Source organism: Malaclemys terrapin, chromosome 4, assembly GCF_027887155.1.
Source record: "Malaclemys terrapin pileata isolate rMalTer1 chromosome 4, rMalTer1.hap1, whole genome shotgun sequence".
Classification (NCBI taxonomy): Eukaryota; Metazoa; Chordata; order Testudines; family Emydidae; genus Malaclemys; species Malaclemys terrapin.
The window spans coordinates 8,350,046-8,366,827 of NC_071508.1; the positions used below are offsets into that span (position 1 = coordinate 8,350,046).

The 16,782-nt window shown below is 43.2% G+C and overlaps 1 protein-coding gene across 1 annotated transcript in view; it reads right to left on the reverse strand.

The window, feature by feature from the left end:
- The window catches only part of SYCP1 (synaptonemal complex protein 1), a 63,747-nt gene that overhangs the window by 24,427 nt on the left and 22,538 nt on the right, over positions 1–16,782 (reverse strand). The window contains 5 exon segments of the mRNA XM_054025197.1: positions 1,688–1,791; positions 10,161–10,265; positions 11,996–12,112; positions 14,993–15,054; positions 16,233–16,300. Coding sequence (XP_053881172.1) covers positions 1,688–1,791; positions 10,161–10,265; positions 11,996–12,112; positions 14,993–15,054; positions 16,233–16,300 — 456 coding nt within the window.

Consider the following 16,782-nt stretch of genomic DNA (forward strand, 5'->3'; position numbering starts at 1 on the left):
GGTTGATTTTCTTTTTTGGTGGTTCAGGTTCTGTAGTTTCCGCATCGGAGCTTTGCTCTTCTAAGACTTCTGAAAGCATGCTCCACACCTTGTCCTTCTCATTTTGGGAGGTACTTCAGACTCATAAACCTTGGGTCGAGTGCTGTAGCTATCTTTAGAAATTTCACATTGGTACCTCCTTTGCATTTTGTCATATCTGCAGTGAAAGTTTTCTTAAAACGAACATGTGCTGAGTCATCATCCCAGACTGTTTTAACATGAAATATATGGCAGAATGCAGGTTAAACAGCAGGAGACATACAGTACTCCCCCAAGGACTTGTCACAAATTTAATTAATGCATTATTTTTTAACAAGCGTCATCAGCATGTCCTCTGGAATGGTGGCCAAAGCATGAAGGGGTACACAAATGCTTAGCATATCTGGCGTGTAAATACCTTGCAATGCCAGCTACAAAAGTGCCATGCGAAAGCCCATTCTCACTTTCTGGTGACATTGTAAATAAGAAGTGGGCAGCATTATCTCCTGTAAATGTAAACAAACTTGTTTGTCTTAGTGATTGACTGAACAAGAAGTAGGACTGAGTGGACTTGTAGGGTCTAAAGTTTTACATTGTTTTGTTTTTGAGTGCATTTATGTAAAAAAAAAAATTTACATTAGTAAGTTGCACTTTCATAATAAAGAGATTGTACCACAGTGCTTGTATGAGGTGAATTGAAATATATTTGTAATCAAAAATATTAAGTGAGCACTGTACACTTTGTATTGTGTTGCAAGTGAAATCAATATATCTGAAAATGTAGAAAACATCAATAAATATTTAAATAAATGGTTGCTTGATAGGTTAGACATTAGGAAAAATTTCCTAATTGTAAGGGTAGTTAAGCATTGGAACAAATTATGTAGGGATGTTGTGAAATCTCAGTCACTGGTGTTTTTTTAAGAACAGGTTAGACAAACACCTGTCACGGATGGTCTAGAAAATACTTAGTCCTGCCTCAGTGCAGTGGACTGGACTAGATGACCTATCTAGGTTCCTTCCAGTCCTCCATTTCTATGATTCGAAATAAGACTATAAAATCGTTGCCTGTAACTATGGATTCCTCTAGATATTTCTACAGTGCACAGCTTGTGGAGCCCTGATCCTGACTGGGGCCTCAGTCATAATATAAATACTAATAATCTCTCAGATTGTCTAAAGTGGGTCTCCAGCTGTAAATACGAATACTAGTATTAATCTAATTTTAAAATGCACAGATAAATATAGTAACACTGTTGTGGAGGGGAAGAGGAGGGTGGCAGTCTATTCAGCTTTTACATTACTGAAAAATACTCTGAGGACCAGAAAGGGGGGGGGGGGATTGAGGTATCAGCAACAGTTGCACCTTGATTTATTTTTTACAAACTTCAAAATTGACATTTGTTACAGTTTAAGCAGTTTTTTATGGTTCTTCCTGAAGACAATCCCTTTCCATACCTAACGCTTCCCCTCCTTTGTGCTCTGGTACCAATAAGAGGGAGAGACAGCAGAGACAAGTGTGAAGTCAGAGATACATTGTACCCTTTTGCAATTAGTATGTAACAAAATAAATGTTACATTTTTCATTAGAAAATAAATCACAGATTTTAAATATATATTAAAAGGAGCAACAACTTTAAAGGTAATGTAATTAAAAATAAAGTCATACATCTCTTTTTCAAGCTCTGCATTTAGTGCTGTAATCTGTTTTAAACAATTCTGCTCATTTTCCATGGCACCAGTTAACTGTACTTCCAAATCATGTACTTCTTTCTGCAGAAAAAAATGTCACAAGTGCTTATGCATTTATAATATATAGTTTCTGAATACTGCTGCAAAGAAACAGACAACCCAAAACTTCATAATAAATAAACCTATGGATATCTGTTAGCCAGATTATATTTATATAGCATTATATGGACTACTATGAGATATTAAATGTTTGTATTAAAACATTTCATTGATACACACTAGGGCAATCCTCTCCCTAGCGCACAGCCGGAGTAACCACGCTATAAGTGTTTTGTTTGGGTGCATGGGTGGGCACATGCACTCCTCACAAATCCAATGGAAGTTTGGGATTACAAGGAATTCAGGATAGCGCCTTCAGTGAGGAATACATAATATGTTATTAAGATGTATATGCAAGGGATGTGCTACAAAGAGGAGGGCAGAGCACACCCACCCATCCCTCCATTCCATCACCAATACAGAATCCCAGAGAAACAGAACTCCATAATAGTGGGAAAGGAGGGCAGGTCATAGAATCCATGTGGACAATACATGTCAAAGAAACGCAGTTACTGTAGGGTAAGTTACCATTCTTTCTTCTCTGAGAGACTGGCCACATGGATTCTACTCTTGGTGACTCTCAAACATTTGCTTGGTTGAGGCTACTGGGAGTCCTACTTAGATAATGTCAAGAATCTTCCGACTGTGTGGACTAACATGCTCTGAACAAGATCACACTCTGCAAACTGGTACCCCTTTCATAAATGAGCTGTTTGAAAGACTGCTCTGGCAAGGTTTTCGGAAAGTTGGACCTCTGCAGAGCTTACAACCTGGTAAGGATCTGGGTAGGAGACTACATTCCATACCAGGGCTGGCCATTTCAAGCATCTGATCATGCTATTTTGCATTGTGCAACATTCCCAGCAACCTTCCAGCATTTCTTTAATGACATTTTCAGGGACATGCTGGACCAATTTGTTGTCATTTTTCTAGATGACATCCTCATTTTCTCCGAAAGTCAGGATCTCCATGATCATCACATGTGCATTGTCTTGGAGAGACTCTGCCAGACCTCTACGCAAATCAAGAGCAATGTGAGTTTGATAAGGATACAATGGAATTCTTGGGATTTATTGTCTCACCTGAGGGACTCACCCTGGACCCCCGTAAGGTGGCAGCAATATCCGACTTGGCCATATCCAAAGATGTATGCAATGATTCCTGGGGTTCGCCAATCTCTTCAGGCAATTTATTAAAGGATTCTCTAACACTGATTGCACCCAAAATGGTGATCCTAGGAACAGTGACCTGATTTACCTTGTCCACACCAGCTCAGTTGGCTTTTGATCAACTAAAATCGGCATTCACCTCAGCACCAATTCATGCAGATCCTACTAAACCATTTACGATTGAGGCGGATGCCTCAAATTTTGCCACAGGTGCAATACTATCTCAATACATGGGCACCTGCAACCAACTCCACCCCTGTACCTTTTATTCTCAGAAGTTAACCCTGGTGGGGAAAAAATTATGATATTTGGGATAAGGGGCTATTGGTTATTAAGGCAGCTTTCAAGGAATGATGACACCTCTAGAAGCAGCCCAGTTCCTGCTCAAAGTCCTGACAGATCACCAGAACTTGGAATACCTATGGATTGCTAGACATTTTAACCATTGCCAGATCCACTGGTCTCTCTTCTTTTCTCACTTTGCCTCTGTTGTAAGTTATCACCTGGTGACAAAAACGGGAAGATATTATCTTTGTGGGACAAGGCATCTATCTTGAAGCAGGCGATGAGTTCTCTGCCACCATGCTCAAGGTGTCCAGCTTTGTCAACAAGATGACTGACAGCAGTCTGACTTTCTCCATCTACTCCCTGCCCTCCAACGACACATTCACAACCCAGATCCGACAGACTCTGAACAATGTGGGTACCCAACCTGAGTCAGAGTTCTGACTACAAAATGGCCTCCTCTACCACAAGAATTGTATTTCTGTTCTGGAGGGATAAGTTAGGCTTCAGGTATTGAAACAATGCCACAGTTTGCTGCCTGCAGGGCATTTTAGCCAATTCAAGACCTGAAATCCAGTTTCAAGGAGCTTCTACTAGCCAAGACAATAAGCTTTCATCAAGAATTATATAAGGTCCTGCAACCTCTGTACCCATACCAAAAACCCAAGTTCAAGACCCTGAGGTCTCCTCCCACCTTTGCCCACACCTCCGCAGGCTTGGTCTACTATATCAATGGACCTCACTGTAAATTTCCACATTCCCAAGGGACACCCAATAATCCCGGTTGTCACTGACCTTCTAACAAGAAGAGAGCTCCTCATGCAGTAGGAACAGTATAGAACGGGTTGAGATGTCTTGGCTCTTCATGGAAAACATCTTCTGCTACCACAGGTCACCAATGGGCATTTTATCAGACCAGAGTCCTCAGTTCAGCTCCTGATTTTGTCAGGAATTTCTCAGACTCCTTGGCATCAAGTCTCTCACCTTCTCTACCTATCACCCAGACTAATGGGCAAATGGAAAGGGTCAATCAAATCTTGGAGTAGCATCTTCACTGCTTCCTGAGTTACCACCAATGTTAATGGCTTCCCCTGCTGTGCTACGCAAAATAGTCCATACTTTGCAAGTTAGGGCTTTCACCCCTGCTTCCATTCACACTTACTTGTGAATTTCCCAGTACGGCAGCTGCTGCAGATTTGGTCTCCCACCTAAATTGCAGCTCAAATAACACCTGCAGTCCCCTAAAGAAGCCCCAGACCAAGATGGTCAAGCTGCTGCTAATCTGGATGTAGGGGGAGAAGATTGGGCTCGCTGCCCAGAACCTTAAATTGAGCTGATCTACCAAACTAGACTACCAATATCTGAGTCTTTCAAGATTATAGAACAGATGAACCCAGTGACCTTCAGGTTACAGCTGCCCAAGTCCTTGAAGATACATTCATACTTGACATCTCACTTTTAGAGCCTTACACCAGGAACCCATACCCAAACCGCTCTAATCTGCCACCCATAACAGTCTGCAGACAAGAGGAGTATTTTGTCCATTGAATCCTCAACTCTCAACAAGTTAGGGAAAGGTTCCAGTACCTGATGGACTGGAAAGGCTACAGGCTGGACAAGCAGTCTTGGTAACTGGCAGAGAACATCCAAACCCCAGACTTATTATGAGAGTTTCTTTGGAAGTACCCAGAAAAAAACAGGCCCAAGTAAGTGCCTTTGAGGCAGGGGCACTGTCAGGAATCAGGGTCTGCAGCGGAGCCAGTCTTTGGTCAACCTAACAAACACAGATGGCCTGTATTAGGCTGCCTGACTGGGATAGCAGAGGCTGCCTGAGCTGTAGTTCTAATGAGACTAGGTGCATTTAACCTGGTTGAATCATAACATGTCCCTATACAGCTGGAGACCCACTTTAGACAATCTGAGAGAACATAAATTGCTCCTTTACACTATCAGCAAAGGCCACAAATAATCTGTGTTTCTCTGAACGATTCTGTCAATGTAAAAAGACAGTGCTGTTACTTCATCTGTGTTGAGTGAGACTTGTGGAAGAAAAATGAAAGTCAGATAAATTGGTTCCTCTGGAATTCTGAGTCAACTCTAGGCAGGAACTTGGGACAAGACCTGAGAGTACCCATGTCCTTATGAAATACTGTAGACGGGGACATGACCTGAAGGCCTGAATCTCCCCTACCTTTTGATGTGATGTAATGGCTACTAAAAAGGCAATATTCACTGATAGGTGGTATAGGAAACAGGTTGCAAAGGGAAGAAGGGGAGGCCCCCCATCAAACCTGTTAATAATATATTGAAGTCCTGTCATGGAGTCTGCTACTCACTGCTGGGCACCTCCTTGTGGCTTATCTAGGGATTAGCTCTCAACCAGTCTGACACCACCTCCTTCAGTTGTTTGCCCCATGGTCTCTCTCTCTCTCTCTCTCGCTGGACTCAATTGCTCCTTCTTCATGACTCAGGGTGCACCCTCTTTATGACTTGGCCCTCTAGTTATAGTTTTCCTCTTTCAGGGTATCAAAGTCCTTCTGGACTAACTGTCTGAATCAGTCTTCAGCACACTCTGGGCAGTAGAGCTACCTCCCCAGTAGCTGGTAGGGGAACATGGGTCAGCCCACTACTCCAGGTTCCAGTCCAGTGCCCTGATGTCTAGCAACCATAGTCTATGTAATCTGTCCTGGAACTGAATAGGACCATCCCCTCACGTGGCAGATCTTCAATGGTTGCTTGGACCTCTTTGGGGATGCCCAACGCCTGCACCCAAGACTCTCAGCATTGTGATAGCCATGGCTGTGGACTGGGTGGCCGTGTCCAACTCATCCATGGTTGCCTGTAATGCCACTTTGCCTATCATCTGCCCTTCTCTCACTTCATCCTTCAGTTCAACACTGTAGTCCTGCAGTAACTTGGAAAGGAATGGGGGGTCACACTTTCCCACACCAAGAAGCTGTATTTCATGAATAACACCTGTTAATTTGCCATGAGGAACTGCAAGAAGGCCAAAGAGTATGCCTTCCAACTGAAAAGTTTCTTTGGATTCTTGTCCTTTGGCAGGCCTTATTTTCTCTTGTAAACACCAGTAAGAGTGACCTTGGGATAGTGTGTGCACAGAACTGATTGAGCCTCTTCAGTAGTACTTAATACCACTTTTCAACCTGAAGTCAGAAGGAGTGAGGCTCAGGTATTCCAAGGTGCTTGCAGAGTACAAACTGCCATTAATAGGTAAGGCAATTATTGTGGACAGTATGTAACTCAAATGTCAAATAGTTTATGGATATTCTTTTGGATTATGTTTGTTTTGACAGCCCAGGTTTCTGCAACTTCAGACAAAAGTTCCTGGAATACCCAAAAGTCATCCACTGTTGGCACCAGGGCCAGATCGATAGCCTCATCAGGTGAGGAAGAGAATTCCCTGGGCATTGAGGGAAACTGGAGCGTCTCCCTAGCCTGCCCTATTGGCTCTCCTTCCTGCTCTTCCAATTCCAGTGGGGAAGTGACAACAGATAGCAAGATCTCCTTCTCCCCCTCGTGGAGACTTTTACCACGGGGAGCGACTCCAGGGCTGATAGGACAGCAGGCCCCATGGGCAATACAGCCATGGTGGCATCTCATATTGATACTGTCTAGGTTGTGGGTGGTCCATTCACTACCATCTTGCAGAGGGCCAGGTACTGATTGTCCTTTGGGTATCTCCTAGGGTATCATTCCAGTTTCTCTGAGGAGGACTTGCTGTTGTAGTCAGGAGAGAAAAAGGAGAAAATCTTCTTCAGGAATGGTGGTGCCATCAGGTGTGGGTCCAGCAAGGATGGTGCTGGTACAAGTACCAGGGTCAGTACTGGTACCAATATTGGTGCTTGAGTCGATGTGGGAGACACAGTGAAAGTGAAACCCTCAAACCTTGGTGCCTGAAGTGATTTCTTAGTCAGTGTCATGGTCGGGGCTTGAAGGTATCTCAGTGCCAAAGTCTCTCTGGCTTTCTTTGATATTGGTGCCCTGCCACTGTCTCTGGAACTGGAATGCCTCAGTAATATGTCTTTGGACTTAGAGACCTCCTTCCAGGGAACCCATGATTTTCACTGCTGCAAATGCAGCTTCAAGCGCTCTGTGCTGGATTCAAAGTGTCCTGGGCTTCTCTCTTCCAGTGTCAGTGCTGATGTTCTCCTATTCGAGAGAATGTGTATGTCAATTCCAATCAGGTGTGCGCGCGCACGTGCACAGTAGCTGGAAGATTTTTCCCTTAGCAGCCGCCGTAGGGTTGGCCTGGGCACCCCCTGGAGTTGCGCCTTCATGGCGCCCAATGTAGAGCTCTGCTGACCCGCCACTCCCTTCAGACTGCCAGTGACGGTAGCTGGAACTTCCCTGGCTCTTGCTCCAGCAAGTAGCTTAGCAGCTCCACTCTCGTTGTATTCTTCTTGTTTAGTCAGTTAGTTTAGTTTGTTACCTAGTTAATTAGTCATAAGTTCCGTTACAGGGGTTCTCCCTCCTGCTTCCCACTTTCCTTGCCACCTGGTGCATGCCGTGATCCCTGGGTTTCAAGACCTGCAAGGACTGAGTGAAATGCATGCCAAAGAATGACCCCCCCCACATCTTTGTCTACAATGTCTGGGCGGCGGTCACCAAAAAGACTGCTGTACAATCTGTCGGGAATTCCAACCAAGAACCCTGAGAGAGAGTGAGCAGCAGCTTAAAATCCTCCTCATGGAGGCAGCTCTTCAACCACAGTCGGACCCCACTCCGGGGACCCTACCACCAGAACATTGTCTTCAGTGTGGAGCGTGCCGGCGCCCTCTTCAAGGGACCAGGCACCAAAGAAAGACGTGCCCAAGGAGCCTCAGCACCATCATGGAGCGTCTTGAGGACACTCCAGCCTTCGGCACGGGTCCCAGTCACCAGTGCAGAAAAAGGAGAGGGTTGAAAGGGCTCGATCCCCAATACCTAGACCCAGAGACCAGCCATCAGTAGCACCACAATCGGGCCCCGGCTTTGAGACGCAAGGGGTGGCCATGTCGACACCTGCTGAGGCGAGGCAGTCGAGTCTGGACCAATCATGTTTGCCGAACCCCTCAGAGAGCCTGCCGCTTCCGTCAAGTCCTGAAGCATTTGGGGCAGTGCAGGACCTGCTCAGACTCACTGCACTGTTCTCGCTGCCCACACAGGAGAAGACGTTGGCATCGCAGGCTCCATCCCATACTGTGCAGTCTAAGGAAAAGCCAGCTATAACAACACGCTGTTCCCCGTCGCCAACCACAGATGCCAGCACCTCCATCCAGGGAGCAAAGTCCCCAGACTTCCAACGCTCCACATCAAGAGGTGCGGCGCCACCTTGGTCCTCATATTCCGAGGCTTCTGAGTCGGACTTGTACCGCTCCGACTATAGTGGGAGCAGAAGGTCATCCCTCCAGGCACCATAGGAGGTCCCGACTGAGGCAGTGGGCCCCTCAATGGCAGAACCCAGCTCAGTTGCCCTTCTGGACTCCATGGGCTTTCCACCAAGCCCAGGATTGGAGACAAGGCCCTTGCTCGGGTGCCACTTCAGTTGTGTCTGCTACGTTTGTCCCACACGGCTGAGCAGCTACTTCCGGGTGTCGATGCTGGCACCTGAGTCAACATTGCCGACGTCGGCACCAACAGCAGCAGCCCCTTCGGCAGTGCACTCGGTTCCGGGGGCTCAGGTCACGACACCAATAGCACCCTTGGCACTGACTGTGGCACCGGCCCCTGCTAAGGCACTGACACTGCCATCAACACTGCCTGCACCAATGTCAATGACCACCATGGTGCAGACACACTACCTAACCGTGCCTCTGGCACCGACCTGGGGGGCGATGTCGACGCTGATGCGCTTCTCAACACCAAGACCAGACCAGCCCATCACTGTCCCCACTGGCTCATGTGATTCCTCCGGCGGGGATGGAAGGGAACAACCACCTCCCTTAGTGGCCGCCTCCTCATCTTCCCCAGATGAGGCGCTTGCAGGCTCTACCATTGCCTCAGCCCTGGAAGACTCCAGGATGTTGCAGCAGTTGCTCCGCCGGGTCGCACAGGGTCTGAGCATTAAGGCAGAAGTAGCTAGGGATGATGCAGACTCTATGGTAGACATCCTGCCCCCTTTGGGCCATTCCCATATTGTCTTACCGCTAATTAAGACCCTGGACACGAACACCACATCTTGAAGAACAGTTACGAGAACGTGAATAACCGTTCTTTTGCAGTACTGGAGTACCCATCAGTTCTAGGACTCCTGATGCCAGTGTCAACTTTCTTCCAACTCTTCTCCCTGCTGGAATCAGAAGTGTGCCGGGTTGCCAGGGCACTTGCAGAGGAGAGCCTCCTTGGTTCCTGACAGGACATTTCTTTTCCTGGATTTTTAAATGTAATATATGTAATGTAAAAACTCATAAGAACATTAAAATGGTAATACTGGGTCAGACCAATGGTCTATCTAGCCCAGTATCCTGTGTTCCGACACTGGCCAGTACCAGATGCTTTCAGAAAGAATTAACAAAGCAGGATAATTATGGAGTAATCCATTCCCTGTCATCCAGTCCCAGCTTCTAGCAGTCAGAGAGAGGTTTAGCAACACCTGGAACATGGCATTGCATCTCTGACCATCTTGGCTGATACCCATTGATGGGCCTATCCTCCATGAACTTATCTAATTCTTTTTTGAACCCGATTATACTTTTAACCTTCACAAAATCCCCTAGCAATGAGTTCCACAGGTTGACTGTGCATTGTGTGAAGAAGTACGTCCTTGTATTTATTTTAAACCTGCTGTCTATTAATTTCATTGCATGCACAATAATTTCTGTAAGTCACTAATCAGGATATTCAAGCGCATTATATCAATAAGATATTTCTGAGAAAAAAGTCACCCTTTCTACAGACCTCTCTGATTTGAAGAATATCCTTCATCTCTTTTTCTCTCTCTTGTAATTTTTCAATAGTGCTCTCAAGATGTTTCTTTGCAGATAAAAGTTCTTGAACTTGTTCCTGTTTAAGAACATTGAGCTCAAAATTTACAAAATTAGGGCTTGGACATATGAAGAATACGCTTAATTGGCTAAATTCAACCCTAGTATACGTGAACATATTTTTTAATATAATTTCTAATTATACAATCAAATGTAGGACCATAAGTAACATCGTGTAATAAATACATTGCAACCAAGTTAGACTACATTAATGATTTGGGGAATCTGTCTATGTACAATTTATTAATTCTAGTTGATATTATGAAGTTGTTCTTATGAAACTGTTGTATCATGGAATGTGGATGTGGAATCCACCATTTTCTGCCAGACCAAGAGCAACAGTCAATCATTAAACCTTAAACTGTTGCCTACTAAGGTGGAAACACCTTGGGCCAATAGGTTGGCACAGGCTGGGAGAAGCTAGTCCCTCCATCTCCTCTCCAGAGAGGGGGAGTGGAAAATCCCCAGTAGCAAAGGAACCAGGTATTATTGGTGGGCCGTATAACATGAGTGACAGGCTCACTGAGACAAACAGGAAACTTTGACAGCAGTGAGGATGACACCTGGGAGGAGGCGTGGGGAGGAGCTGGGATGGTCCAGTTTAACTGTGGGACCAGCCAAGATCAGAGAAAGTTAGCTGACCTAGAAAGGTTGTGTAGTGACAGAAGGATCCCAGACACCGCAGAGGACTCTGCCCATGCCCAAAAAAACTCTTCAAAGTGGTAACAAAATTGAAGCAAGGAAAACGCAAATATGTGCATTTATTATTTCGTATAAATCTGCCTCTCTCCCATGCTGTTAAGTAAAGAGTAAGTGTTTTAGAATCCTGTGCACAATCTGACTGATGGCTTTCACTATCACATGCCCCTAAAGGGTTAAACACAAGGCTAACACATTCAATAGGATTCTAGGGAACAAGCAAGAGCTGCTGGGGAGGCTTGCAGGAGATGGCACTCGTTTCAGGAGATATGCATTTGGACCATAGCATCCCCACTGCCAAGAGTTGTCAGACACAAAATCTGCACTTGGAGTGTATGCCTAAATGCCCAAAGCCAGGGACAATGCTAACCACCACCCAACCCCAGCAAACTAAAGGCATGTGGGAGTCAGTATTTGCATCCCCTCACTGCAATCTGTCGAGTGCCTAGCAGGGGAAGCTTAACCAGATCTGTAACAAGGAGTCAGTGCTGGCCGAATCTAGGATTCATAGGGCCTGTAGTTGTCCCTAGGGTGACCAGATAGCAAGTGTGAAAAATCAGGACACTTTGCAAGGGCTTGGGCTGTGTGTATAGTAGCATATATAAGACAAAACCCCTAATATCAGGATGGTCCTAATAATATTGGGAAGTCTGGTCACCCTAGTTGGCCCCTCAGTCTGTTCTAAGGGGAAGAACCCTCCCCACCTAATCAAATGATGTGGGATACAATTCCAGTGAAGGAATTGTGGCAACTGGGGCCCTGAATCCTTTTTATAGCTTCAGACCCCTGAAGGTTTTGTCTATTAAGGGGCACTTGTAGTGCCCCAACAGGCACCGCTATCTACAGTTTGCCAACCTCTGTGAGCTGGGCATGCGCATCACTATAAATGAGAATCTTATGTACAGGCGATTCTCAAAGAAAAGCAACTTCCCTTGGGGGGGAAAAATCGACAAAAATTAGCTATAACTTTTGAAATAGTTAATTCAAGAGGTAACATAAATAAAATGAAAATTTTAAGTACAATTAACAAGAAAATCCACATGGTCTAACCTTAAACTCTGAGTGGTCAGAGTCCCTAATTTCTCTCTCTTTTATTAATATCATTTTTTCTGATTGTTCACACATGAGCTGCTGCTCCAAATCTTTTTGAAGTTTTATTGACCTCTCCTAAATAGTAAAGGAAAATGTTTTAAAATGTATCTTTTAAAATGTACCAGTAAGCTGAGAAGATTTATTAAGTATATGGGTTATTTTCAGTCATATTTTTACACAACAAAGAAGACATACTACTCCCTCTCCCCCATCCCGCCCTCACTCAATGTCAATGCTGGAAGTGCCTCCCAGCCCATGCCTGGGTAAACCCCACAGATGACGGAATGGAAAGAGGACCATGAAATCCACTATGAACCATACTATGCAAATCTAATAAAAATTAAGAGTACTCAGATAATACAGTGATTGGCACTAGTATAAGAATCTACTGGATTTAAGGAATTCATACTGGCAGTGTCACAGATGACTGGCTCCCTTGTAAGAGGGGATGTGACCAGCTCCACCAATGCCCTAATTAATTAGCTCCTTCCCAGCCTGACACAAGGGCTTTACAAAAGAGCTGAGGGCTGGCAGGCAAGGCAGGAGGCCAGGTACTCCCGGGGAACCAGCCTGGGAGACAGTGTTTTGTACCAGAGAGACTCAAAAGTAGCCCAGAAAGCAGCAGAAAAGAGGGTTCAGAAAATAAGCTGAAGAGAAGCCCACAAAGAGCAGAAAAAAACATTTTGTTTGTATGGACTTTTTAATAGGACTTTTGCTACCCCAGAAGGTGTTGTTTGTGACTTGACCAGAGGGCCAAGCCACATCTCCAGTACCAACTTGTGTATGTGGAGTTTATTAAAGAGGCTCTGAAGAAGAGGGAAACAGAGGCAGAGTACTACAGAGCTACCCCAGGCAAGGAGTGCTGCAGGGCAGCCACACTCTGTTAGAGGATCAGCACCAGTTCCTGAAGGTACTTCCCTAAAGGGAAATTTCTACTACATGTCATTCCCTTCCATAATGATTCACTGGGGAAAAGGTTGGTAGAACTGCAATTCCTTGTTATGCCTGACATACAGGAAAAAATAGTGCCTCGTAGGGAGAAAATGTAATTCCACTGAAGTATTTCCAATGGGAAATTCAAAAGTGTCTGTAAGCACCCACAAAAGGCTCACACACTTCCTGCAATCCCACACCATGTCTGTAAAAATGTGAAAAATATATAGGATACCCTAGTGTGAGTACTTTGATGAAAGACGGTCTATGCTTCAAGCTGGAAGGTGTAAATTCCAGCTTGGGGAGACACACACACATTAGCTCCAATCGCACTAGCATGCTAAAAATAAGAGGGTAGCCGTGGCAATGCAAGCAGCTAGTTGCCTGGAACATATACCTGGCCTCTTGGACAGGTAAGTAGTTGGAGTGGCTAGCCCCACCTACTGCTCATGCCACTGCAGCTGCACTCTATTTGTAGCACATTAGTTTGATCAGAAAAAGCACAAGTATGTCTTGTGTTGAAATGTATACCTTCCAGCTCAAAAAGTAGACGTGCTCTTTGTTAAACATAAAAAGAAGAACAGGAGTACTTGTGGCACCTTAGAGACTAACAAATTTATTAGAGCATAAGCTTTCGTGGACTACAGCCCACTTCTTCGGATGCATCCGAAGAAGTGGGCTGTAGTCCACGAAAGCTTATGCTCTAATAAATTTGTTAGTCTCTAAGGTGCCACAAGTACTCCTGTTCTTCTTTTTGCGGATACAGACTAACACGGCTGTTACTCTGAAATTTGTTAAACATAATATTCTCAAAATTCTATAGCACTTTTTGTGTGAAGTTAGAAGTTTAACAATCCATACTGAACACCAAAATAGACAGGTTTCAGTGGTAGCCGTGTTAGTCTGTATCAGCAAAAAAACCAAGGAGTCCTTGTGGCACCTTAGAGGCTAACAAATTTATTTGGGCATAATTTATTTGGACAGTTGCTCTAAAAGAACTTACATTCGAGTTTTACAAACTAAAAGTTACAGAAAAAACCGACCACAGTGGAGATCCCAGAAGGTGGCATTAAATCATTTTTTAAAATTATTATTGGAATTCATTTCACACTTCAGCCTCAAATGTAATGTCAGAGGAGTTCAACAGGGGTAGGAGTTTGCAAACTTCATGGAAGAAATGAGTATTTAGAAAGGTATCTGAATGAAGACAGGGTGAATGCTTGGCATACCAAGACTAGGTCATCCCATCCATAAGAGATGGCATGCGAAAGGATGGAAGTGAAGAAGAAAATGAATAGGGCATCAAGGCTCATTTCATAGCCATACACAGGAAGCAAACATAAGAGACGAAGTCCAAGACGTAGGCTACGGTGGAGTTGTGGAAGGCCCGGGCAAAGGGGAACCAGAAGTAGTATTCAGGGACTTCAAAAGAGATGAGTGAAGTAGTCTAAATGATCGGTTAGAAAGTTAAGTTTAGTGGCAGCTTTTGAATAGATTGGAGATGGTTGATATGGGTCTCTAGGAAGCCTCTAGAAGGGACGCTGGACCCCAAACAAAAAATAAATATCTTTAGACCAGTTTCAGAGTGGCAGCCGTGTTAGTCTGTATCCGCAAAAAGAACAGGAGTTCTTAACCTGAGGTGCACGCACCCCCTGGGGGTGTGAGATGCCCTTTCTAGGGGTGAGAGACATGCCAGATTTTTTTAGAAGGTAAATCATCGAAAACACAAATTAAGCGTAGGCATGTAAGTACAACTACTTTGTTTCATCAAACCTATGTATTTATTAACATTATACATTTGTAATGATTACTGTGTTAAATTTTAACTGTGAAATTAAAATAAATATATAATTCTCTCTCTTTCATTCTATAGTTATGATATATCTAGGTTTAAAGAACTGACCTACTTCAATAATTTTTGATAAAGGGTGCGAGAATATATTTTTGAGAACCAAAGGGGTGCAGGCTGCAGTAAAGGTTAAGAACCACTGCTTTAGACTATTAACATGTAGGACAATTTACCAAGGCTTCTGTCAGATCTTCAAGTTGTGTTTCTTTGTCACTTTTTAGTTTGGCCATCTCTTCTACAGCAAATACAATGTAAAGATATAATACAAAATGGATACAATTTTATATATTATCAATATTGTTTTCCCCCTCAAAAGCTTTTTAGGCCCCAATTCAATAAAGTACTTAATTCTGTACAAATGAGTAGCTTTATTGACTTCATTGGCACTGCATGTGCTCAAAATTACAAAATGTACTGAAGTATCTTGCTGAATCAGGGCCAAACATATTGCCTTTTTATTTTTAGTTTCAAGTCATGTATGAAAATTAATTTATATTTTACCACTGAATATATTTTTCTATGAAGTTAAAAAAGACACTGGCCCAAATCCAGAAATCTTGACTCAAGGCTATATTCTGCTCTAAATTATAGCTTGGTAACATGACTTAATTGAAAGCTGAGCTAGACAAATACTTCAAAACAGTATTAGTGAACATACATTTCAATAAAAGTTAAATCATTCACTTCAGTGGTATTCACAACCCTACTTATGTTTTCCACATACACATCTATAAGTGAATTGTTGTTTGCAAGAATGTACAGAGAAAGCCAGTTTTAGAATACTTATGCAAATGTCTCCTTGCACAAAGATTTGGACCACAAGTGTTCACATGGCTATCCTGAAATCTCACTGATTTTCCTCCTCCTGTTTAATAAAAGTTGCAGCTATTCAATCAGGAAGTAAATTCTGTAGTACTGTTTTTTAGACACCAATCACACATCACAAATAATGATTGCTAATATTCAAGACAAACAGTTCAAAAACACCTTTTGGCAGAAATATTTTTGCATAAGGCATATATATATATATATAATTTTATTTATTTATAAGAATATTAAAGTAATGAAAATCTTAGGGCCAGTATTCTGGATCAATTCAAATTCTGCTTCGCAAGGGATCTGGGAAAAAGAAGAAAAGGTAGTTTATGTTGTCATCTTTCTACTTCCTCAATCCTGGAACCGATCATCAGTATAATTTAGAGCAGTCTAAAAAAGACAGGCACTCATCAACATTACACCACCAGAGGATCTCCCACACATTGATCATACACATACTACATCATGAATCAAAATACAAGACACTGGAGTGGGTATTATACAGATAACACCAACCTTCTCAGAGAACTAATACTGATATTTTTACCTGTAACCAGTTCTTGCAAAACAACTTATTCCTTTTTTGGCAAATCTTACCCAGTTCAAGAGATTTATTTTGGAGCTCTGAGGCAAGTATTTCTGACTCTTCTTCAAGTTGCTTCAATCTATTTAAAAGCATAATTAAAAAACAATATTTTTCCATGTAGGATTTAAACTAGAAAAGTCAGTCATATTTCTACTGGAAATACAATATGTCTTTCTGCCTGCTAATAAGCAGATAGGTAAATATACTATGCATATAGGCAAGTAAGCTGTGAGAAATTTAAGTAACATTCTTTCAACATGTTGCTTGAATACCAGGCATAATAAAATTACACCTCTACCCTGATATAACGCTGTCCTCGGGAGCCAAAAAAATCTTACCGCGTTATAGGTGAAACCGCATTATATCGAACTTGCTTTGATCCGCCAGAGCACGCAGCCTGCCCCCCTGGAGCACTGCTTTACCACGTTATATCCAAATTTGTGTGATATCGAGTCGCATTATATCGGGATAGAGGTGTAGTTAAAAAAAATTAGTTAAAAATAAATTGATAAAAAGATACGTTCCCAACATTTAGATTTTTTTAAAATAAATGTTACATTT